Below are 23767 nucleotides of genomic sequence, written 5' to 3' on the forward strand. Positions count from 1 at the left end.
TCACAGTAGCAGATACAAGTTTTCCAAAATCCTAATTTTCGCTGGAAAGCAAGCAAAAATTTTATCATTGACAATAGACACTACCAGTTGTCTTCCTTGAAAGACTCTGTTATACATTTTTTAATCTGAATAACCATAGTTTGTCGGTAAAAATGGTAGTCCATGAAAAAAGCGGCAAGCTCAGCTCGCAACTAACCACTGCCCAAGCACTCTTCCTAGAGACAACCAGCACACAAAATTACTTTCCCGTTCATCCACAGAAGGTTAACAAGATATAAACACAAGAGTCAAGAGTTAGTAAAACTAATCATTTTTGCTGCTTCACCAGGAACATTCTTAAGTGAAAACCAAAAAAAAAAATTTTTTTTTTTTTTTTTACTATGAGTGCATGGCATGAAGAATACAATGGCTACTACAGTCAGTCGCCACAGCCTTGATTCAGGCTTAGGAGCCTGCATTACTTCTGCACCAATAGAGCAAAGAGTGCAAATAACGTCTTGTCTTAGTATTGTGTTAATACGAAAAGTTTTAAACTCTGGACCCCCCGGAGGGGTTTAAGGCACATGTAAGGCACTACAGTGTTCTATACCAGGATAGTTTCCTAGAAGTGAGATTACTGGGTCACTGGTGTGTACATTTTAAATTCTGCTAAGTTTGGCCGAAGTTCTCCAAAAAGTCTGTACCAATTTTTACTAAGGTTGCATGATCATCACCATTTAAAAATGTAAACAATTCATTTTATAAATCCTGAATTTAGGAAGCGCCATAACATATTACTATATTTGCCTGTCTAAAACCAATGCTAAAATATAACTAATGTTTCAAGGCAAAGTAAAATCCAAGTACTCGGATTATTTAGATGACGATTTCCGTTAAGAAAATCAACCTCAACTGTCAAATGCAAGTTCACTGAATAGAGAACTTTGTTCATTGTAGTCACCCATTGTTAAGGGTATTTGTGATTGAATTTCAAAGTATATGCTACTTGCACACGTCCTACATTTGCTTATAGGGTGGGTGGGCTCAGTTGATATTTTAATATAAAGTACACAGTCTGAAAAATGTCAGGCTGTGACAGTACAAACAGGACCCTAATTAATTGGTGCATGGCTGTCCCCTGTCCCAGACATCAGTCTAAGCCAACCCTTAGCTTTAAAACGTCACGCAAAATTACTGGACATGACCAGTATAATATGTACTGTCAGCACTCATATGCCAGTGACGTTCATAAAAATGTCAAAGACAACCTTTCTTGTCCCAAATGTCATATGAAACAGGGAGAGGGGAGGAAAAAGCTCCATCCATGGCAAAGGAATACTCCTGGTGTAAGTAAGGTGAAATAACGAGAAGCTGGGGATCCTCAATTCACAAGGAATGCTGCCTCCCCCGCCTCGACTGTTCCCACACAGCTCCAAAGTGAGTATTTTCAAGTTCTACTTATGATTGAAAAGGTCAAGAATATTAGGGTCAACTAGGACCTGTGGTTTTTAACTTTGAGGGGAGCACAAACCCCTCTGAGGATATGGTAAAAGCTCCCTGTAGATAAAGTGGTAAAAGATCCACGCACCGCAGGGGAAGGAAGACCCCATGCGTTAGATCAGAGCAGAATCGTGGACTATGGATCCTGAGAAACCACTTAAATCCAACCTCCTCAGGAAGGTGGAATAGTAAAATGGCTTGTCCAAGGTCAACAGTGAGTTAGAAGGGGAATCAGGCAAGAAATAAGCAACTCAAAGAGATTTTGAATAAAGCCATCCAGTGTCACCAAGTAACTTTTTCTTATACAAAGAAAGTTCCACCAGAAACTAAGAGATAACTACAGAAACAGAAGTTTTAAGTAAAACTGGAAAGAACTGACACAAGTGCTGTGGTTCAAAAGTTCCTTAGGCATCCCGAAGCTGAAAACTGGACCAGAAAGCTTGAAAAGCACTCACCATGTTCCACAAAAACATTGCAGTGTGGACCCCCATGCCTCGATGATTCTTTCTTGCCTGCTCCTTTGATAAAGTGCAGGGCAGGCAAACTTGGCCTTCTCTGGTCCCCAAGAACTTTTCCAGGCTGCTGCCCCATAAAGTAACGATAGGCACCCCTTTCCAGAAGAGGGTTCAAGATCTTTCAGAATGATCAGTGAGCTTAGAAGGAAAACGATCTATATGTGGGATTTCACATTCACCGCATCTCCACAAGTCAGTAATTGAGGTCAATCACAAGACATCTTCCATAATGAAAGGAAGCGAAGATTTTAGGTTGACATGTAAACAGAGGAGTTCAGATTATATTCGCAGTTTATCAATTCGAAGTAATGTAATTGCGACGTGATCCCCAAGTTTCTTGATTTTAAGTGTCTTTTACTGGCTGAGTAAGTTTCTTCCCTTTCAAGGAGAAAAACCTAAACAGAAATATTCACAGGGTATGCTGTACAAGGGTCAGTAAGGCTAAAGTCATGTGGATTTCCACACATCAGGGAAACGTTGATCGTTTGGGTGCTCCTCCAGAACTTTTCCTGGGGAAGTCACCCAACCCCTATCTTGGTGTCTTCATCTTCCGACAAACTTCCTGCTGCACTAGCTGCCGCTCCTGCTTCTCTACCCTGCTCTCCGGAAAAGGACACGGGTCACCCCGACTTCAGCGAGAGCTGGCCCTCCACTCAGACGAGAAGGAATGCATTGCCAGCAACTTTTAAGTCCGCTTTTTAAAAGGCCTGTGAAACCAGTCCAAGCTTTTCCTTTGCATTAAAGTTTTTGGCTGGGCTGAGACTAAGGGGGCCGTAGGTGACATTGGAAGAAGTCAGGGCATTAGAGGCTCACGGGAGCAACCTGGGGGGAAGGGGAGGCCCCTTGACAGCAGGGATGGGATTTGAATGGGGGGCTCCGAGGCCAAACCTGGGGCCGGGAGTCGGAGCAAGGAGCGGCTCGGGGGCAAGAGAGAGGCTGCCGGGGCGAGGCACGGGTGGCTTACTCCGGGGGCGACGCTCCTCCACGCCTCAGGAAACGGGGTGTCCCAGGTCTGGGGAAAGAGACCACCCCGAGGGTCCCAGAGCCCGGGCGGGGCTGTAAGGGACGAAGGACTCTCGCGGCCCCGAAGGCGGGTCGCGGGCGGAGGGGGAGAGGAGGCCCGGCCGCCTCAGCTGCTCCGAGCCTGGGGGTCTCTGCCCAAAACACCCCCTCCCCCGGCCCCGGACGTTGCTACGGCCACCGCCGCCAGGCAGTCACATCCCCCGGGCTCCGTCGCAGGACCCGACCTCCCCCCGCAGGTAGGGGCCGTGGACAACGGAAGGGCTCCTCAGCCGCAGGACCCGGGAACCGGCTCCGGCTCCAGCGCTGTTCAGGGACGGTCACCGACCCCCGCGGCCGCCATGATGGATTACGAGCCGCTCACAACGAGGCCAGGCCCCGCCTCTGGCCCCGCCCCCGGTGACGTCCGGTGCGCGCCGCGAGGTGACCGGGACCCTCCCGGCGCCGCTTTCTGGGACGCCGCCGCACCTTCTGGCTCTAGTCTCTCTGCCCGCCGGAGCCCAGCCCCGCACGACCTGTTAAATGTGGTTTTTCCGAGCGCAAGGTGAGTGGTAAGGAAGCTCCCGCCTCCCCTCTACTGCCATTGGTCTCCGAGAATCCGGGTCAGCTCACTCTCCTGCATCCCATTGGCCGGTAGGGACAGTACGGCTAGAGCTCCCAGCCAACCACTTTTGGCGTAGCCCGCAGAGCGTGCTGGGAGTTGTGGTCCTGCGGCGCCAGCCCCTGTCCGCGCTCGCCGGGGACTTGGCTTCTACTCCCAGCTCCTGAGCTTCGGTCCCGCCCTCCTGGGAGCCGGTGGACTCTATCCGGCCTCGCGAAGGGCTGGCCGATGGCTCCCCTGAGCGGGTAGTTAAGACCGGAGAGGAACCAAAACAAGGGGAAATCTGCGGATTGGATTTCCCCAGAACTGGAGGTGGATTACTTCCTTGAGCCTCTTTAGGAGAGAAAATTTAGCTCGCTCCTGGAAACTGAGGTATTTGGTGACTTCACCGCCCCCCTCTCACCCCCAGCTTCCACCTTTACTCCAAGAAACATAAATATTAGAACTAGCGAAAAATAGACAACTGGAAAGCGTCCGACATTCTGCTAACGAATTCTTTCTTTGGAGTATCAGGAAGCTCACCCATTAAAGAAACAGCATTTAAGAACCTTTCGGAGGCAAAACCAAACACAACCTTAGATGTCTGGGTGAGAAGGAACCTTTGAGATTAATCTCAAACTCATACAGTGATGTATGTTAACTTCTGGGGGCGGGGGAAGGATCAAACAATCTAATTTCAGAGGTGTACACATATTTACATGAAAACATGTTAGCCGAGATTGTTGAGTAGGCCTACAGAGCTAGCCGATGACCCGGACACACCAAACCCACACCTGCCATAACCCATTTTATGCAACTAAAATGTACCCTTGTCCCCAGTTCTTCACTCCATGTCTCCCCAGAGCAGTGCACCTACCTTCCCCGGATATACCCATTTCTAAGGGGATCCACTCACAACACGTAGTCTATACTATGCTGTTATGCCTTTCATAAACTGTATTCTCATTTAATCCTCACTCTAGCCCAGTGAGGCGTGGATTGCTAACCCCCATATACAGATGGGGAAACCGAGTGAGATGTGACTTACTCAAGGCCACTGGCCTAGTGATGTGACAAAGTCACTATTTTTCCACCGTACCATTCAGTATCAAGTAACTGTTGACTTAATGTCAGACAGTTTTGTTTTGTTTTGTTTTTGCGGTACGCGTACCTCTCACCGCTGTGGCCTCTCCCGTTAAGGAGCACAGGCTCCGGACGCGCAGGCTCAGCGGCCATGGCTCACGGGCCCAGCCGCTCCGCGGCATGTGGGATCTTCCTGGACCGGGGCACGAACCCGTGACCCCTGCATCGGCAGGCGGACTCTCAACCACTGCGCCACCAGGGAAGCCCCAGACAGTTGATTTTTTAGAAGTTGCTACTGACAGTAGAGGGAAACCAGTTGCATTACAGGTGTTGTACATTCAGTTACTGAGTTGTGTATTTTAGAAATACTTTTGCTGGATTGGGAAATGGTGCTAATTTTATAGATATTGGCTTGAAGAAAAAATAGTCACTTGGAGGTACTGAATGTGAAGCATATGAAAATGTGTGCCCAAATTTAGAAGTGGAATTTATATTTAGATGTTAATTGGGTTAGCTTTGCTCTATCACTAGTCTGGCTGACAGACTTGGTCCTGGCTTGTAGATCACTCTTCAGACTTCAACAACTTTGTTCCCTTTAACTCACCCCTTTTTTTGTTTTCTTCTTCTTTTTTTTTTTGTGGTACGTGGGCCTCTCACCGTTGGGGCCTCTCCCGCTGCGGAGCACAGGCTCCGGACGTGCAAGCTCAGCGGCCATGGCTCACGGGCCCAGCTGCTCCGCGGCATGTGGGATCTTCCCGGACCGGGGCACGAACCCACGTCCCCTGCATCGGCAGGCGGACCCTCAACCACTGCGCCACCAGGGAAGCCCTTTAACTCACCCATTCTTATCCTGTTCATCACCCTAATCTTTCTCTTTGAATTTGGCTTTTTATTCCTATTAATGCTTTAATCATTCCTACACATCTTCATTCTTCTCTCTAGTTTAGCTTAAAACTGAGCAATCAAATCAGAACTCTTACTAACCCACACTTCTTAAACTAATAATTCATTCACAAGCATTGTGGAGCCCCTGTGTACCACTGTCCTGGGTGCTGGGATAAAATTGAGTGGGGGACACAAACGGATTCATCCTTGTCCTCCCAGAGCAGACATGGGAGGGACAGGCAATAAGTAAAATGAGTAAAATCCAAAGTATTGGTCTCAATGCTGGAAATAAAATTTCTGGACCCCATAACCTTTCACAATCAGTCCAACCTATTCTCTAAAGGGCTGCTTTATGACGCCTCTCTAGAGCTTAAACCTACGGATTCACAGTTGCTAATGAGCTTTAATTGAAGTCACTTTAATTCTGTGAATGGCTTTCATTTATAAGTGGGGGTCATATCAAACTTTACAAGGTTATCATGAGGATCAAGTGGGATCTGGTTTCCCACAAAGATTGAGACTATGCTTCCTAAAGTCTGGGTAGAAGCCAACGGCACTAGTTTTAGGTGAACCCCAAGCCCAGACTGTAATGTTTCCTTCCACAGATGCACTGTATAACACTGGAGAATGATACTCTAAAGGACTTAAAACTAGAATCCTGAGCCCAGCAAACGCCTGACAGTCAGAAGTAAATAAATGTTGCCAAATTTGAATAAATCCCTTTAAGCTCATATATTCTATTAAAAGTGATTCAGTTCAGTCTAATTTTGTCCTCATGTTTATAAAGCAAAGCAACCCACAAGCTGCTACAGGGATTCAGTACCCGTGTAAAAACTTCAGCTTTTTTTTTTAAAAAAAAAAAAAACACCTACTGGAATTACACTTAACAAGGGCACCCTCTAGTGGGCCACAGAAAGTGGATAATCACCAAAAGGTGCTTTCAGACCTTTATATATTTCCACTTAGTAGGTAATCACTATTCAGAATATACTGAATGAACAGCAGAGGCTGGCGGCTTGGGAGACCAAGTGAGAAAGATAAACTTTCAACGAACCTCCATATGGTCCTGGTCAAAACCAACCCAAACCAGGGGTGCAGGCTCCCATCCTCCCCGATTCCCTTCTCTTAAGAGGCACACAACCTGGAATGTGTTTCAGAAACAACAAGGGAGCAAATCCAAAGTTGCAACATAGCCTATACAGTATTCAGTTGTCTGCAAACTCCTCAAAACAGGTGATACACTTGGGATAGAAGAAAGAAAAGAGAGAGAGAAAATTTGTCTGAATAATGTTATAAAGAAAAGACATACAATTTAACAAGAAAGAGCTGAGCTACATTTCAAAAGTGTCAAATTCTCCACCTTACTCCTGAAACTGTCCTAGGTTTGAATTTTACTAGGTGACTCGAGTAGTTAGGTCTCTGTCAGAAGAATTCCTATCTCCCAAGCCTTCCTTCAACTGTACTCAGTTCCCAAGTATTACACAGAACACAAGAACAGAAACAGTGATGCCACATTTATAAATATAAAAAAAAATAGTTCACCAAATAGCACTCTCATATACTGACTTTAAAAGAATGTTTCCCCCAAACCCAAATCAGGGCATCATTTTTAGACAGTCATCCGAAAAACAATGCATAGACATTCTAGCCCTTCCCACTGAGAACTAAAACACCTTGTTTTTACCTTTTAACCCTGAATTATTGAAAAGTTAATGTGTTTCTTCTCCTTCAACTGTAGGAGGAAAAACACCTTTTCTTTTCCCATCTCCATTTTCCTTACTTTGTTTTCATGATTATCAGAGTACCCAAAACATTCATTCTCTTTTATCAATAATTCAACTTCTTACAAATCATCCTTGAAGGCAGGACAGATTAAGGCAGCCTGGCGGGAATATACTCGCATCTATCACTAGGAGGAACATGCAATGAGAAATAAGATTCCAGCCAATCAAAAGGCTGCTTGGTTGCTTCATTCCTCCATTTGATTCTTGGGTTAACTTTACCAACTACATTCTTCAGTGCTGTACTCGCACTGTGGAAGAGGTGGGAATGGAGGCCAAAACAGACAATTTGGGGGTCAGGGAGGCCATGTTTTTTATACAGGCAATTTCATGGGGCATTGTGCCTGCTGATGGTTGATGGTAAGTACAGGACAAAAGATTCCTTGTATTATTCCAGGACAGGAGTCCACTTGGCTGGAACACTAAGTGCTTTTAAGGCCTGAAACTACCCCTAGTACCAAAACTCTGTGGGCAACCCAAGGGGCCGGCAGTGCCGTTCACCTTCCCCCAGGCTTTGCCTTAAAACAGGAGAAAGCAGGTCTTCAGGGTGGAGGCGGCCCCTTGTAGGTAAAGTGATGAGCTCCCCAGGTCTTCACTGAGCTGCACATGGGGACCACCAAGCAAACTGTTCACTTTCAAGGACTGCTCTGGTCAGGTACACACATCTGAAGTCCTGTCCTTCAGATGCCTCTCCTTATCCCTCCTGTTCTAAAAGCCTCTGGCGTGTTTCCATCACAATTTCCTCCATTATTTCTGGCTTTAAGATGTCTTTGATCTGAAAAAGAAAGGAAAAAAGGTACTTGTTCTAAGCACACCATCAAGCCAATCCAAATGCAGAAACCAAGTATGGTTAACATGAACCTTCTGTTTTCCTTTCATGTATCAGAGGCTAAGTATTTGCAAGATATGATCTGCTAGAACCAGCTTAATAAATCAGCAAGGTTCTGTGGGATATAGCTGACAAGAACAAAGACGTTACTCTGGCAGTCACTAGAAAGACAGCTAAAACTTGGGATGGGCAAGATGAAGTCCAGGGGGTTGCTGTTGTAAAGTAGCCCCACCTGGCACCTCCAAAGCCCACAAATCCTTTCACTGACATTAGACATTGAGAATATTACTAGCATCTCGGCGAAAGCTCTCCAGACACTCAACAAGGCTGTCCACCAGATCAGTTCACACCAATGGACATGGTTAAGGTATGTGGGAGACGTGCTTGCTGTCTGAGGAAACATGGAGCAGATGACACTTAAGGCTGCTCACAGATCAACAAGGAAAAGGGAAGCCCCGGGTAGAGTACCTGATGTGGAAGGGATGCTTCATAGCAATACAGGATACTGGTATCATACAGCATCATTCTCTGAGTTGCCAGCGAGACGATGCAGTTCCGAAGCCGGGAGATCACCTCTCGATCAGCAAGGGAGACAGGCTACCAGGGAATGCCAAGGGGAAGGGGAGGGAAATACAATCAGGACCAAAAGAAGCAAATGGTTACAGCAAATCCCGGGAATCATTTATAACTGAGGCAGTATCACTCTGGGACTCCAAACCAATCCAACTGCTAGCTCCAAGAGAGATTAAAAAGGACGGCTTCTTCAGTGGCTCTTAGGCTATTACCCTGCGACTTTGCCATCTCTGCCGAGAAAGATCAAACCAGGCGCTGATTTCATCTCTTCAGAACAAGAGAGGGCGACACAATGTTTCGATGGAAATTCAAACTATAGCAGCGCAGCAGATAGAGAGCGTCCCCACCCGCCACAGAAGCACAGCACCGACTAAGCGCCGCTCCATCCCAGCAGTGACAGTGGCGTTTGCTCACCTCCAGGTTTGCAGTGAAGCCCCCTGCATCCTCCTCTTTGTGCTCAGGTGTTGGGTAGATCCAGACGAAGCCGTTGTTGCCCAGAATCACTGAGGCACCGCACGGCAAGTCATGGAAGTGAGTCTTCTGCCGTTTCACCAGGGAGGGGGAGACCTGAACCAAAACACCCTGACCTAGCTGAAAAAGTATATCGTAAATTAAGTCACTGTAGGATCATCAGTGAGGTAACTTAAAAGCAGAGTACAGGATGTGTCCTAGTTAGACTGGAATCAGGGTCCTTCCTGTTGATAACTGCCCCTACATGCACATACACAGTAAATACAGAGAACACTTCCGGATGCATTAAGTTGTTTACATATCCCAACAGAAGGTAACTTTCCATCTCTTCTCTACCATTTATTTTACTTTGCAGTCGTCTTCACATTCTAATCCAGGGCTGGTGCCACAGCTGTTAGAGAAGCTGGAGCCAATGAGGACGTGGGCTCGAGCCTCCTGTGGGTCAAGGAGCACTATTCTGTTCCACCTTGACCTCAACCACCCATCCTGCCCACGAGATACGCCATTGGACAAGGTGACTGGCCTAGGGCTGGGTGCAAATCCATTTGGCAGGTCAGCTCAAGCCCCACATCCCGCTGAAGGGGCGTCTATTACAGGACCCGGGGCCATGAAGGTCGGCACGTGCAGTGCAGCTGTTTCCTCTCCTGCTTCAGGGATGTGAGCATGATTGGCTGTAGCCATTCCACTGAGGACAGAGGTTTTTGTTCCACCCAGAAAATGAGAACGTTCACCCAGAGAAAGGCAAGAGACTGATAAATCATAATTTGTTTTGCAAAGTATTCTATCATTAAAAAAATAAATAGCCTCCATACCGTCACCTTATGTTAGAAAAGCGGTAAAATTTCACGTAGAGGCTCAAGTGACAAGCCCATCTTTCCTAACAATAATATCCATTTTATTGACTGGACACGTGTCTAAGGGCTGAGGCCATCCTACTTCATCAGTCCATGACCTCCCTTTGTTCTCAGCACAAATGCAATGCAAAGCTGCCACGCCCCTTGGGAGAGAGCAGAGACAGCAGGGCCGCAGGGCCCAGGGTCCAGGGTCATAGGGGCTCTTCAGCCAGAACAATCTCCTCCGCAGAAAAAGGGTTAGAGTTGTCATCCTTTATGATGCTACCGGCCCTTGACTGTGTGAATCAGTGTGTAGGATGCCAACCTGTTAAGGCTTGACTTCTGGGGGGCTTTAGGTCAGCATTCCAGAGAGCACTGGGGATTGGGAAATGGATTTGAAGTCTCAGTCAGCAAATGAGAACAGCCAGAGCCCAACTTACTTTCCCGTATTTGAGACTCCTCGTGTGCAGAGAGACAGCTCCATCAGAGAACACTGCCTGGACCTCAGCCTGGCCGGGTGATGAAGGAACAAACACTTTCACGTCACCTGCGTCCCTGGCTCCCCCCTCCATCCTTTCCTCTAATGGCCAAGAGTCCCGCCCAAAGTCGTAGACGGACTCAGAGGTCACACTGCTGTGACCTAACCTCTCCCCCTTGGCTGTCATGAATACTCTGACATGAACACCACCTTTTCTACTCCCTCAGGTAAAAGTTAACATCGCGGGTGGGGGGTTAATGGCGGACTCTGGGAGGGCTCACACCAAGGAGTACTTCCCAGGACTTCTGCTGCCAGTGTCCTTGTCCTCACGGTGAGACACAGCCACCCCCCGCCTCTGCAGGAGATCCTCTGACACTAGCAGATCGAGATAGCCTCATCCACCAGAGCGCAGACAGCAGAAGCAAGAAGAACTACAATCCTGCAGCCTGTGGAACAAAAACCACATTCACAGAAAGACAGACAAGATGAAAAAGCAGAGGGCAATGTATCAGATTAAGGAACAAGATAAAACCCCGGAAAAACAACTAAATGAAGTGGAGATAGGCAACCTTCCAGAAAAAGAATTCAGAATAATGATAGTGAAGATGATCCAGGACCTTGGAAAAAGAATGGAAGCAAAGATCGAGAAGATGCAAGAAATGTGTAACAAAGACCTGGAAGAATTAAAGAACAAACAAACAGAGGAACAATACAATAATTGAAATGGAAAATACACTAGAAGGAATCAACAGCAGAATAACTGAGGCAGAAGAACAGATAAGTGACCTGGAAGACGGAATGGTGGAATTCACTGCTGCGGAACAGAATAAAGAAAAAAGAATGAAAAGAAATGAAGACAGCCTAAGAGACCTCTGGGACAACATTAAACACACCAACATTCGCATTACAGGGGTCCCAGAAGGAGAAGCGAGAGAGAAAGGACCCGAGAAAATGTTTGAGGAGATTATAGTCGAAAACTTCCCTAACATGGTTAAGGAAATAGCCACCCAAGTCCGGGAAGCGCAGAGTCCCAGGCAGGATAAACCCAAGGAGAAACACGCCAAGACACACAGTGATCAAATTGGCAAAAATTAAAGACAAAGAAAAATTCTTGAAAGCAGCAAGGGAAAAACGACAAATAACATACAAGGGAACTCCCATAAGGTTAACAGCTGATTTCTCAGCAGAAACTCTACAAGCCAGAAGGGAATGGCACGACATCGTTAAAGTGGTGAAAGGGAAGAAACTACAACCAAGATTACTCTACCCAGCAAGGATCTCACTCAGATTCGATGGAGAAATCAAAAGCTTTACAGAGAAGCAAAAGCTCAGAGAATTCAGCACCACCAAACCAGCTCTACAACAAATGCTAAAGGAACTTCTCTAAGTGGGAAACACAAGAGAAGAAAAGGCCCTACAAAAACAAACCCAAAACAATTAAGAAAATGGTCATAGGAACATACATATCGATAACTACCTTAAACGTGAATGGATTAAATGCTCCAACCAAAAGACACAAGCTTGCTGAATGGATACAAAATCAAGACCCATATATATGCTGTCTACAAGAGACCCACTTCAGACCTAGGGACACATACAGACTGAAAGTGAGAGGATGCAAAAAGATATTCCATGCAAATGGAAATCAAAAGAAAGCTGGAGTAGCAATACTCATACCAGACAAAATAAATCAGATAAAATATATCATTCTTAAAATAAAGAATGTTACAATAGACAAGGAAGGACACTACATAATGATTAAGGGATCAATCCAAGAAGAAGATATAACAATGGTAAATATTTATGCACCCAACATAAGAGCACCTCAATACATAAGGCAAGTACTAACAGCAATAAAAGAGGAAATTGACAGTAGTACAATAATACTGGGGGGCTTTAACACCTCACTTACACCAATGGACTGATCATCCAGACAGAAAATTAACAAGGAAACATAAGCTTTAAATGACACAACAGACCAGATAGATTTAATTGATATTTATAGGACATTCCATCCATAAACAGCAGATTACACTTTCTTCTCAAGTGCGCATGGAACATTCTCCAGGATAGATCACATCTTGGGTCACAAATCAAGCCTCAGTAAATTTAAGAAAATTGAAATCGTATCAAGCATCTTTTCTGACCACAATGCTATGAGATTAGAAATCAATTACAGGGAAAAAAACGTAAAAAACACAAACATATGGAGGCTAAACAATACGTTACTAAATAACCAAGAGATCACTGAAGAAATCAAAGGGGAAATCAAAAAATACCTACAGACAAATGACAATGAAAACACGACAATCCAAAACCTATGGGATGCAGCAAAAGCAGTTCTAAGAGGGAAGTTTATAGCAATACAATCCTACCTCAAGAAACAAGAAAAATCTCAAATAAACAATCTAACCTTACACCTAAAGGACTAGAGAAAGAAGAACAAACAAAACCCAAAGTTAGCAGAAGGAAAGAAATCGTAAAGATCAGAGCAGAAATAAATGAAATAGATACAAAGAAAACAATAGCAAAGATCAATAAAATTAAAAGCTGGTTCTTTGAGAAGATAAACAAAATTGGTAAACCGTTAGCCAGACTGCTCAAGAAAAAGAGGGAGAGGACTCAAATCAATAAGATTAGAAATGAAAAAGGAGAAGTTACAACAGACACCGCAGAAATACAAAGCATCCTAAGAGACTACTACAGGCAACTCTATGCCAACAAAATGGACAACCTGGAAGAAACGGACAAATTCTTAGAAAGGTATAACCTTCCAAGAGTGAACCAGGAAGAAACAGAAAATAGGAACAGACCAATCACAAGTAATGAAATTGAAACTGTGATTAAAAATCTTTCAACAAACAAAAGTCCAGGACCAGATGGCTTCACAGGTGAATCCTATCAAATATTTACAGAAGAGCTTACACCCATCGTTCTCAAAGTCTTCCAAAAAATTGCAGAGGAAGGAACACTCCCAAACTCATTTTATGAGGCCACCATCACCCTGATAGCAAAACCAGACAAAGATACTACAAAAAAAGAAAATTACAGACCAGTATCACTCATGAATATAGATGCAAAAATCCTCAACAAAATACTAGCAAACAGAATCCAACAACACATTAAAAGGATCATACACCATGATCAAGTGGGATTTATCCCAGGGATGCAAGGATTCTTCAATATACACAAATCAATCAATGTGATACACCATATTAACAAATTGAAGAAAAACCATATGACCATCTCATTAGATGCAGAAAAAGCTTTCGACAAAATTCAACACCCATTTATGATTAAAAACTCTCCAGAAAGTGGGCATAGAGGGAAACTACCACAACATAATAAAGGCCATATACAACAAACCCACAGCAAACATTATTCTCAATGGTGAAAAACTTAAAGCATTTCCTCTAAGATCAGGAACAAGACAAGGATGTCCACTCTCACCACTATTATTCAACATAGTTTTGGAAGTCCTAGCCACGGCAATCAGAGAAGAAAAAGAAATAAAAGGAATACAAATTGGAAAAGAAGAAGTAAAACTGTCACTGTTTGCAGATGACATGATACTATACATAGAGAATCCTAAAGATGCCACCAGAAAACTACTAGAGCTAATCAATGAACTTGGTAAAGTTGCAGGATACAAAATTAATGCACAGAAATCTCTTGCATTCCTATACACTAATGATGAAAAATCTGCAAGAGAAATTAAGGAAACACTCCCATCTACCATTGCAACAAAAAGAATAAAATACCTAGGAATAAACCTACCTAGGGAGACAAAAGATCTGTATGCAGAAAAGTATAAGACACTGATAAAAGAGATTAAAGATATACAAACAGATAGAGATATATACCATGTTCCTGGATTGGAAGAATCAACATTGTGAAAATGACTATACTGCCCAAAGCAATCTACAGATTCAATGCAATCCCTATCAAATTACCAATGGCATTTTTTACAGAACTAGCACAAAAAGTCTTAAAATTTGTATGGAGACACAAAAGACCCCGAACAGCCAAAGCGGTCTTGAAGGAAAAAAACGGACCTAGAGGAATCAGACTCCCTGACTTCAGACTATACTACAAAGCTACAGTAATCAAGACAATATGGTACTGGCACAAAAACAGAAATATAGATCAATGGAACAGGACAGAAAGCCCAGAGATAAACCCACGCACCTATGGTCAACTAATCTATGACAAAGGAGGCAAGGATATACAATGGAGAAAAGACAGTCTCTTCAATAAGTGGTGCTGGGAAAACTGGACAGCGACATGTAAAAGAATGAAATTAGAACACTCCCTAACACTATACACAAAAATAAACTCAAAATGGATTAAGACTTAAATGTAAGACCGGAAGCTGTAAAACTCTTAGAGGAAAACATAGGAAAAACACTCTTTGACATAATCACAGCAAGATCTTTTTTGATCCACCTCCTAGAGTAATGGAAATAAAAACAAAAATAAACAAATGGGACCTAATGAAACTTAAAAGCTTTTGCACAGCAAAGGAAACTACAAACAAGATGAAAAGACAACCCTCAGAATGGGAGAAAATATTTGCAAACAAATCAATGGATAAAGGATTAATCTCCAAAATATATAAACAGCTCATGCAGCTCAGTATTAAAAAAACAAACAACCCAATCCAAAAATGGGCAGAAGACCTAAACAGACATTTCTCCAAAGAAGACATACAGATGGCCAAGAAGCACATGAAAAGCTGCTCAACATCACTAATTATTAGAGAAATGCAAGTCAAAACTACAATGAGATATCACCTCACACCAGTTAGAATGGGCATCATCAGAAAATCTACAAACAACAAATGCTGGAGAGGGTGTGCAGAAAAGGGAACCCTCTTGCACTGTTGGTGGGAATGTAAATTGACAGAGCCACTATGGAGAACAGTATGGAGGTTCCTTAAAAAACTAAAAATAGAATTACCATATGACTCAGCAATCCCACTACTGGGCATATACCCAGAGAAAAACATAATTCAAAAAGACACGTGGGGCTTCCCTGGTGGCGCAGTGGTTGGGGGTCCGCCTGCCGATGCAGGGGACGCGGGTTCATGCCCCGGTCCGGGAGGATCCCACATGCCGCGGAGCGGCTGGGCCCGTGAGCCACAGCCGCTAAGCCCGCGCGTCCGGAGCCTGTGACACGTGCACCCCAATGTTCATTGCAGCACTATTTACAATAGCCAGGACATGGAAGCAACCTAAGTGTCCATCGACAGATGAATGGATAAAGAAGATGTGGTACATCTATACAATGGAACATTACTCAGCTATAAAAAGGAATGAAATTGGGTCATTTGTAGTGATGTGGATGGATCCAAAGACTGTCATACAGAATGAAGTAAGTCAGAAAGAGAAAAACAAATATATTAACCCATATATGTGGAACCTAGAAAAACGGTACAGATGAACCCGTTTGCAGGGCAGAAATTGAGACATGGATGTAGAGAACAAACGTATGGACACCAAGGGGGGAAAGTGGTGGTGGTGGTGGGGGGGGGTGATGAATTGGGCGATTGGGATTGACATGTATACACTGATATGTATAAAATGGATGACTAACAAGAACCTGCTGTATAAAAAAATAAAATTCAAAAATTCAAATAAATAAACAAAAATATAGATCAGTGGCTTTCAAACCGCAAGAAGCATATTTTACTCAGAGTACATGTATGTGTGTTTGTGTAAGCAACTGAAACAAAAGTTTTACCAAACAATATCTTTCTTATAGTTTCATTAAAAAAAAAAAAGTTAACATCACTAAGAAAATTTGAGCTAGCTTAAAGCATGGGCCACCGTTAAGGGACAAGGCCCAAAGACATGACTGAGCAGCAGCAGGTCTGAACAAGAGCTGGAGGGTCAGCTGGGTTAAGGAGACAGAGAAAGGCTGTAGCAGAGCCCTTCACACTCATCAAGGACTCAGATCCCTGCCAGGATTGCATGTTTCTCGTGTGGGAGACCTACAGTTTAAGCCCCAATTGCCAGCTCCACAGCAAACATAAAGATGCTGGAATGCGGTACAGGATACACTGATAAGGTCCCCTTCCTGCAAGAAACCTCTCATGGCCAGCTCGTCTTCTGCAGACCTTCTCCTCTGAAATACACAAAGAGATGGAAGTCAGATCCTAAAGGAAGCTCTCTCTCCATCCATCTCTTCTCTTTCACTTCCTCCCGAGATCTCTGAAGGCAGCCACAATGTTCACACACCAGAGTAGGTGACCTGTACCACTGAAGGAAGACAAAGCGACAACCACTACTTTCTGTCTTACAGACTTTCCCACGGCTCCTCTTCTCCTGCCTCTGAATAATATTCAAACTCCTTACGTGACATTCAAAACCCTCCCAATCTAGACCAGGCCCCTTTTCCGCGCTTACCTTCTGTGGCGGCCCTCCACGCTCCAGCAGAACCAGACTACCTCCAGCTTGACTGTATCTTTGCTCACACATTTCCCTTTATCTCAGATTCCCTGAACTCATCATTAAAATTCTACCCATCCTTCAAGGATCAACTCCAACACTCATCTTTCCTATGAGCTTCTCTCCGGGAACTTAATCACTCCTTTTGTACAATCACACGCTTGTTTATTCTTGGACTGCCGGGTATTCAGACCAGTTATCTCACATCCCCTGCTGGTCTAAGCTCTTTCAGGAACTCAGTCGTGCCTCCTGGATCTTGGCATTCTCCAGAGAGCCTAGCACAGTGAGCCTCTCTATAGATAGATGCCGGCCTGAAGGTGAAGCTGAACCACTGCATTTTATAAAAGGAGGCAGCTTAGGTCCTGTGGTTGTCTGGAATAATCAAATGCCACTCAATTCATGAAAAGCTAATCTAAACACAACTTTTCAAGGAACGCTTTCACTGAGCAAAGCTGGTACACCCAGAGGAGGAAAATTATTAGCACCAGGCATCTGAGAGCTTCTCTCAACTCTCTTTTGGGATCGCTCCCCATGGACATTCCAGATCCTACCGTATACCAGTTGCTTGCCTGGGCCAAGTGAAAAGCCTATGTGTACATCAAGGCAGCAAACTTCACAGCAGACAAACAGGAGTAAAAGTGGCAACCTCAGGGTGAAGCAGAGCTCTCTGGTGGAGCAAAGGGCCCCAGAGCTCTCGCCAGCGAACGACACAGCGCCAGCCGGAGACCCTTACCAGCTCCCCTCCGGGAAGGTTCATGGATGAGAGAAGCAAGACTGAATCCAGCCTGGAGTTGGTCTCCACCTTCCACCTCTTCTGTTGCACCTACGAACAAAGAAACCCCACACCTGGACACATACGCCAGGGGCCAGAGCTCACACTGGAAATGACCAATAATTCCAAATGTAACGAACTGTTTACGTCAAAGGTCACATGAGAGCCAAACCCCACGGATGCCTAGTTCGCATAAATGCATGTAGAATGACTATGCTGTTCATTAGATCACCAGCCTGCTTTTACTTTGTAAAAACCAATCAGATAGACTTTACCTCTGTGATTCTCCCTACTACAATGTCTCCCACTTCACCATTATATCTGAAAGATAAAACAGAAGGCCCTCCGTCAGTGAAAAGACTTCATTACAAGACCAAGTTACCATTTGAGATTTCAGTTAAACAGGGGTGAAGGCCTTGATGAGGCACCACATTTAGTAAATTCACATAGTTATGCTGTTTGGACATATTCTCAGGAACCGATAACTTCAAACACCCTGTATGTATAAAGTCTCCATTAACTAACTATTCTTAAACCGTTTATTGCAAATAGTTCATCAAACCTGAAACCCCTATTTTGTTAATTACATGAAAATGAGGGACTTCCCCTGCGGTCCAGTGGTTAAGACTCTGCCTTCCGATGCAGGAGGTGCGGGTTCAATCCCTGGTCGGGGAACTAAGACCCCACATGCCGTGGGGTGTGGCCAAAAACTTAAAACAATAAATAAATAAAAAGAAAATGATAAGCATGGCATCTTTTCTGGCGGGCTCTGGAACACAGGCAGGTTCTGCGTCAGCCAGAGGAGGAGAAAGGAAACTGAGACAGGACGCCGCCCAAACCAGCCTGCTCACTGTACCCCCGCCCACTGGCTGCCTATCTCAGGCCCCTTTGCTAGTTCCTCATCCCAATTCTAATGATGACGCGTCCCATGCCAAAGGCGCAGTCCTCGGACCTCTTCTCTTTTCAGCCCATACGCACTTGGTGAGCTCATCCAGCCTAATGGCTTTAAATACCACTGATGAGTATACCACTCCCCTCAATTCCAGACTCTAGTCAACTGCTGGCTACCCAGCACCTCCATTTACGTGACTAATGGGAATTTGCAAAAGTAACACACCTACAACAAAGCTTTCCAGCAGCCCCCTTCACTCCCCCATAGCAAACTGAAACTCTCCCAGTTGTCACGAGCTCAGGAAATGGCAACTCCACCCCTCCAGTTGCTCAAGCCACAACCCCTGGAGGAACCCTTGATCTCTCTCAATCTCCCGCTCTCTGTCTCTCTCTCTCATGCTCCAGGACAAGTCCAGCAGCAGATCCTACTAGCTCTACCTTTACAATATAGGCAGAAAATAAAAGGCATCCAAATTGGAAAGGAAGAATATCTCTTCTCACAGACATGGTCCTATATATAGAAAATGCCAAAGAATATAAAATCCAACACACTTTCATGACTAAAAAAACACTCAGAACACAAAACATACTCAAAACAGTACGTTAATCCGCCTCCCTAACCCTGTCCCTATCCCCCCGCCTCCCCGGCCACCCACAGCAGCCAGAGTGGTTTTATTAAAACAGAAGTCAGATCATGTCCCTCCTCTGCACCACCTCCTCCAGTGGCTTCCTAGATTACACAAAGTGGAAGTCGAAAATGTTTATTGTGGCTACGAGGCAGACAGACTGCCCACCTCACCTCTCTGCCTGCATCTGCTCCTACCCCACTGGCTTACATTCTGGGGCTAACCTTCATTGAGCCCTTCTAGGTAGGAGGCTCTGTGTATGTACTTTACATGCATTGTTTCAGTGAATTCCAATGAAAATCCTACCAGGTAGGTCATGCTAGGTCTCATTTTGCAGAGGAGGGAACCAAAGTTTGGAGAGGTCAGGAAACATAGAGAAACCTCTAAAGCCCGCGCTTACCTGTAGTCATCTATACCCTTCCTATAGCCATGTTCCCCAAATCCCAGACCTCCAGAATGAAACAGCAGGCCGGGACGGGGGTGTAGGGTATGTCGTGGCAGAAAAGACCTGGCTGTGCAACTCGGATGCCACAGAGAATACACACCTTTTGTTCTCACCTGGTTTTCAAAGCTTTCACACAGACCAACTTGTTTACTCTCTCCACAGAGCCAGCCACAGATGCAATGAGCTTCTCTTCCCCCATATAGGTCCCATGGCCCCTGTTGCAACAGGAAGATACAAATACCAGGGTAACACTTGAGGTGACCTCTCGCATCAAGACCAACGTGTTCCTCAAACCTAACAGACTCCTCCTGCCTTAAAGGCAGGCTTTTGCCCTGGTTGCCATCTCTTCCTAAAACACTCCTTCTTTAGACAGCTACATGGACATCTCCCTCATTCTACTCAAGTCTACTCAAATGTCACTTTCTCCACCAGGCCTTCCTCGACTATCCCATTTATGATAGTCACCCCCCGCCCTGCTGCTGCCACCACTACCATATCCCAACTATGCTCCACTCACCCTGCTTGGCTTTTAATTTTTTTCTATTGCATTTATCGCCAAACATTCTGAATAACGTATTTGCTTGTTGTGCTTACTGTTTGTTATCTGTCTCTCCCAAATAGAAAATAAACTTCACCAGGACATTGATTTCCACTTTGTTCACTATTGTACCCCAAGCACACATATACTGAATGCATGAATAAAGGACTGAATCTTAAGATTTCCTGGGATCCAACAACCCCAAACTAAGACGTTAAAGGGCAACGGTATAAATGCTGTACCTCTCCTGTATGTACAAGTGTACCACCCCCCCCAAAAAAGGCTGAGATAACCACTAGTGTTTCTCTATGATGGTGACAGAACGGTGAGTTTTGCTTCTTTTCGTAATCATTACCTAATTTAATCCTCACAACCTTATCGAATAGTTAATGTTATTATCACTAGTTTACAGATGAGGAAACTGACCTCGGAGAGACACAGTACAGCCAATAATATTGTGATGGCAGCAGGACTCGAACTCCAGCTGTCCAACTCAAGAGCCTGTCCTCTTAACGACAACAATATGGTACTGCCCTCAGATTCAAAGGTGGATATTCGAACAATGTATTTGTACGCCCTAAGCCCAAACAATGACTCGTTCCAAAACCGTAACCCCTGGCTAGGAGACGACACTGAGGGATAAAGGGCCCAAGTCGAAAACGCCCACCGTCTCCCCGCCGAAAACTGTTAAGAGGCCCCAGCTCCTAACCCACCCCAGTCTTCCAAGTCCTCAACGAGGAAGGCTCGGGATCTGGGCCTCAGGCAGAGGACCCACGAGTCGCGGCCACCAGAGGTCAAGAGAGGAAGGTTTCGGGAGACTGGGACAAATGCAGACAAGGACACACAAGATGCAGGGGGTAAGAAGTCCGAAGCCTAGAAAACTAGGCGACTGAGATGCTCAGCAGATGTGTCCCGGGTACCACGGGAACTTAGATGCAAGAGAGCACAGGCCCGGGTTTCACGTGGAGAGCAATGTAGCCGCCCCTTGTGGCCCAGAGTCCCCCACGTCCCCACGTACCGCATGAAGCCTGTGTCCGTGGTGATCGTGTCCCCCGGCACTACCAGGTGTTTTTTCGTCTCACGGCCCAGGCTCTCGCTAAGAGGCTTGCGAGCGACGGGAAGCCTCATCTCCATCGCCATCTTGACGCTAATAACCTGCGCAGGCGCAGCCCGACTCGGAGTCGCAATATCCGCCTCCGCAATTCCCGTCCTTCGCTCTTAGGGGCGGGGCAGGGCGGGGCCTCAGAGCAGCCGCCAATGGGAACTCACGGTCTGGCTGCCATATTGACTATTGTCAACCATTAGGTTAACATGAAGGGAAGGAAGGAGTCGAGTTGCCATTTTTATTATTGGCAAGGCTGCCTTTGTGGAGTAATAAAAATCTCAATTTGTATGATGTATTGACTTTTCACCAAAACTCTCCTGTACTCGTCATCCCAGTTATTGTTTTACAGGGTTAGAGATAATTGAGAAATGGGCCTCAGAGTTTCCTCTCAACTCGAAGCTGCTAAAATCTAATTTTGGGAGGACTTCCCTGGTGGCACGGTGGTTAAGAATCCACTTGCCTAATGCAGGGGGACGCAGGTTTGAGCCCTCGTCCTGGAAGATCCCACATGCCGCAGAGCAACTAAGCCCATGTGTCACGACTACTGAGCCCGTGTGTTGCAATTACTGAAGCCCGTGAACCTAAAGCCTGTGCTCCAGCAACAAAGAGAAGCCCCTGCAAGGAGAAGCCCACGCACAGCAATGAAGCTTGTTGCAATTAGAGAAAGCCCGCGGGCAGCAACGGAGACCCAACAAGGCCAAAAATAAATAAATAAATAAATTTTTTTAAAGTCCTTATCTTTAAACGAGGACCCAACGCGGGTCTTAAATAAATTAATTAATTTTTAAGAAGTCCTTATCTTAAAAAAAAAAAGTCTAAATTTTTGGGTATGAGATTGCCCAGAGGATCAGGAGGTGGGATATACAGAAAACACCATTTGGACAGAGAGAAGAGCCCCTTTTCGCGGTTACTAGTGGCCCCTGTGTTCTACATACTGCTGCCTCGTGGGCGCTGGTTCAGCACCAACCATCACCTACACCCGCAAACAACGTTCCAGGTGCTGTTTCCATTCTTTCTTAAGTGAGCCGATTGCCCTAGTATTTCTTTTGAAAGAACAAGGAACCATCTAAGAGGACATTCAAACCTTGCCAGAAGGGTGTATTTGGCAGGGAGGACAAATGCACACATAATACGTGATGAACAGATAGATGGATGTGTGGCTTTATCTCTGGGCCAGGAGCATTTCCCTCGTTTCTCTCCCTGCTTCCCACTACCCTCTCCCTCACCTTTCCCCTGCATGGTTTACAGCATCCACAACAGACTGAGTTTCAACCTCAGGGAACTGGAGATGATAATTCTTCATGCACAGAGACTCTAAAGAGGATTCAATGAAATAACTTGTGTCAGCACCACACATTGAGCCCAGTAAATCAGGTCTGCTGCCTCCTGAAGGTCCAACAGACCAATAGATTGATAAATCTCCAAAAGACAGCATTTCTTTCACCTAAGCATGGCTCACAAACTACACTTGTCAAGAAAGCCAACCCTGTGAGACAGTCAATGATACAAATTCTAATGCCCCACAGGTCATGGGTAAGTGGACAGGCCAGACGCTTGCCCTCCTCCTTGCCTGGAGGAAGGGGCTAGAGCCAAGAAAGCGTGAGAAGGGTCCATATGTGGAGTCTGGCCTCAGCCAGAAGAGGGCGGTGCCGTCCTTTGAACCAGCATAGCTCAGTCCGCTAGGCAGCTAGGCCTGGGAGTGCCCCTAGACCAAGGCTGGGGTATATATAGTCTTGACATCATTCAGTTGCAAGGAGGGATGGACATAACGTTAACCCCTCCCATTCTCACAGCACTTACATTTAGGGAGCTTGTCACAACGTTGAGATTATGGATCTGTCTTAGTGTAGTGGCAGATTCAGTGTCTGGTGAGAGCTCACTTCCTGGTTCAGATAGCTGTCTTCTCCCTGTGTCCCCACATGGTGGGCGGGGCTGGGGACTCTCTGGGGTCTCTTTTATAAGGCACTAATCCAATTTATGGAGGCTCCACCCTCATGATGTAATCACCTCCCAAAGGTCCCACCTCCTACTACCATCATCTTGGGGTTAGGATTTCAATATATGAACTTGGAGGGGGGGGACATAACCATTCAGTCCATAGTAGGTACCTTTTTAAAGAGGAGGAAACCGAGGCCCAAAAAGGACTAGAATTCATACAGCAGTTGGTAGCAGGGCCATGTTCCTTCAGACTGCACCTGCTTTACCCTAGAGCCCGCACGTCCTGAGGGACGGGTCCTTTGCTGAATGCTTTACAAACATTACGTTATTAATTCCTTATACTCAGCGCATCTTGGACGTAGGCATTGCTATCCTCGATGGACGTTTGGGGCCACTGAGTGCACGTCCTTAAGGGGCTTGTTAGAAATACAGATTCCTGAGCCCAGATTTAGGCACTGGGGCTCTGCAAAGTGGGA

At 45.4% G+C, this 23767-nt stretch overlaps 1 protein-coding gene across 3 annotated transcripts; it reads right to left on the minus strand.

Annotated features, from left to right (window-relative positions):
* Positions 1-7733: 7733 nt before the first annotated feature.
* Positions 7734-21412, minus strand: EXOSC2 (exosome component 2). 3 transcript variants are annotated; one of them, XM_007453128.1, is made up of 9 exons: positions 21267-21412; positions 19824-19925; positions 18024-18069; positions 17710-17799; positions 16588-16653; positions 10490-10558; positions 9160-9336; positions 8641-8769; positions 7734-8118 (listed from the first exon to the last, which is right to left on the minus strand). In XM_007453128.1, exons 1-9 carry the CDS (start codon positions 21386-21388, stop codon positions 8038-8040), a joined length of 882 nt encoding a protein of 293 aa, XP_007453190.1. In that variant the 5' UTR covers positions 21389-21412; the 3' UTR covers positions 7734-8037. The 3 variants fall into 3 exon arrangements, with proteins under 3 accessions (XP_007453190.1, XP_007453192.1, XP_007453191.1); XM_007453130.1 differs by lacking the exon at positions 17710-17799 and having other exon boundaries at positions 8038-8118; XM_007453129.1 differs by lacking the exon at positions 10490-10558 and having other exon boundaries at positions 8038-8118; positions 9160-9327.
* Positions 21413-23767: the final 2355 nt, after the last annotated feature.

The sequence above is a fragment of the Lipotes vexillifer genome, unplaced genomic scaffold, assembly GCF_000442215.2.
Source record: "Lipotes vexillifer unplaced genomic scaffold, Lipotes_vexillifer_v1.1 scaffold149, whole genome shotgun sequence".
Lineage (NCBI taxonomy): Eukaryota > Metazoa > Chordata > Mammalia > Artiodactyla > Lipotidae > Lipotes > Lipotes vexillifer.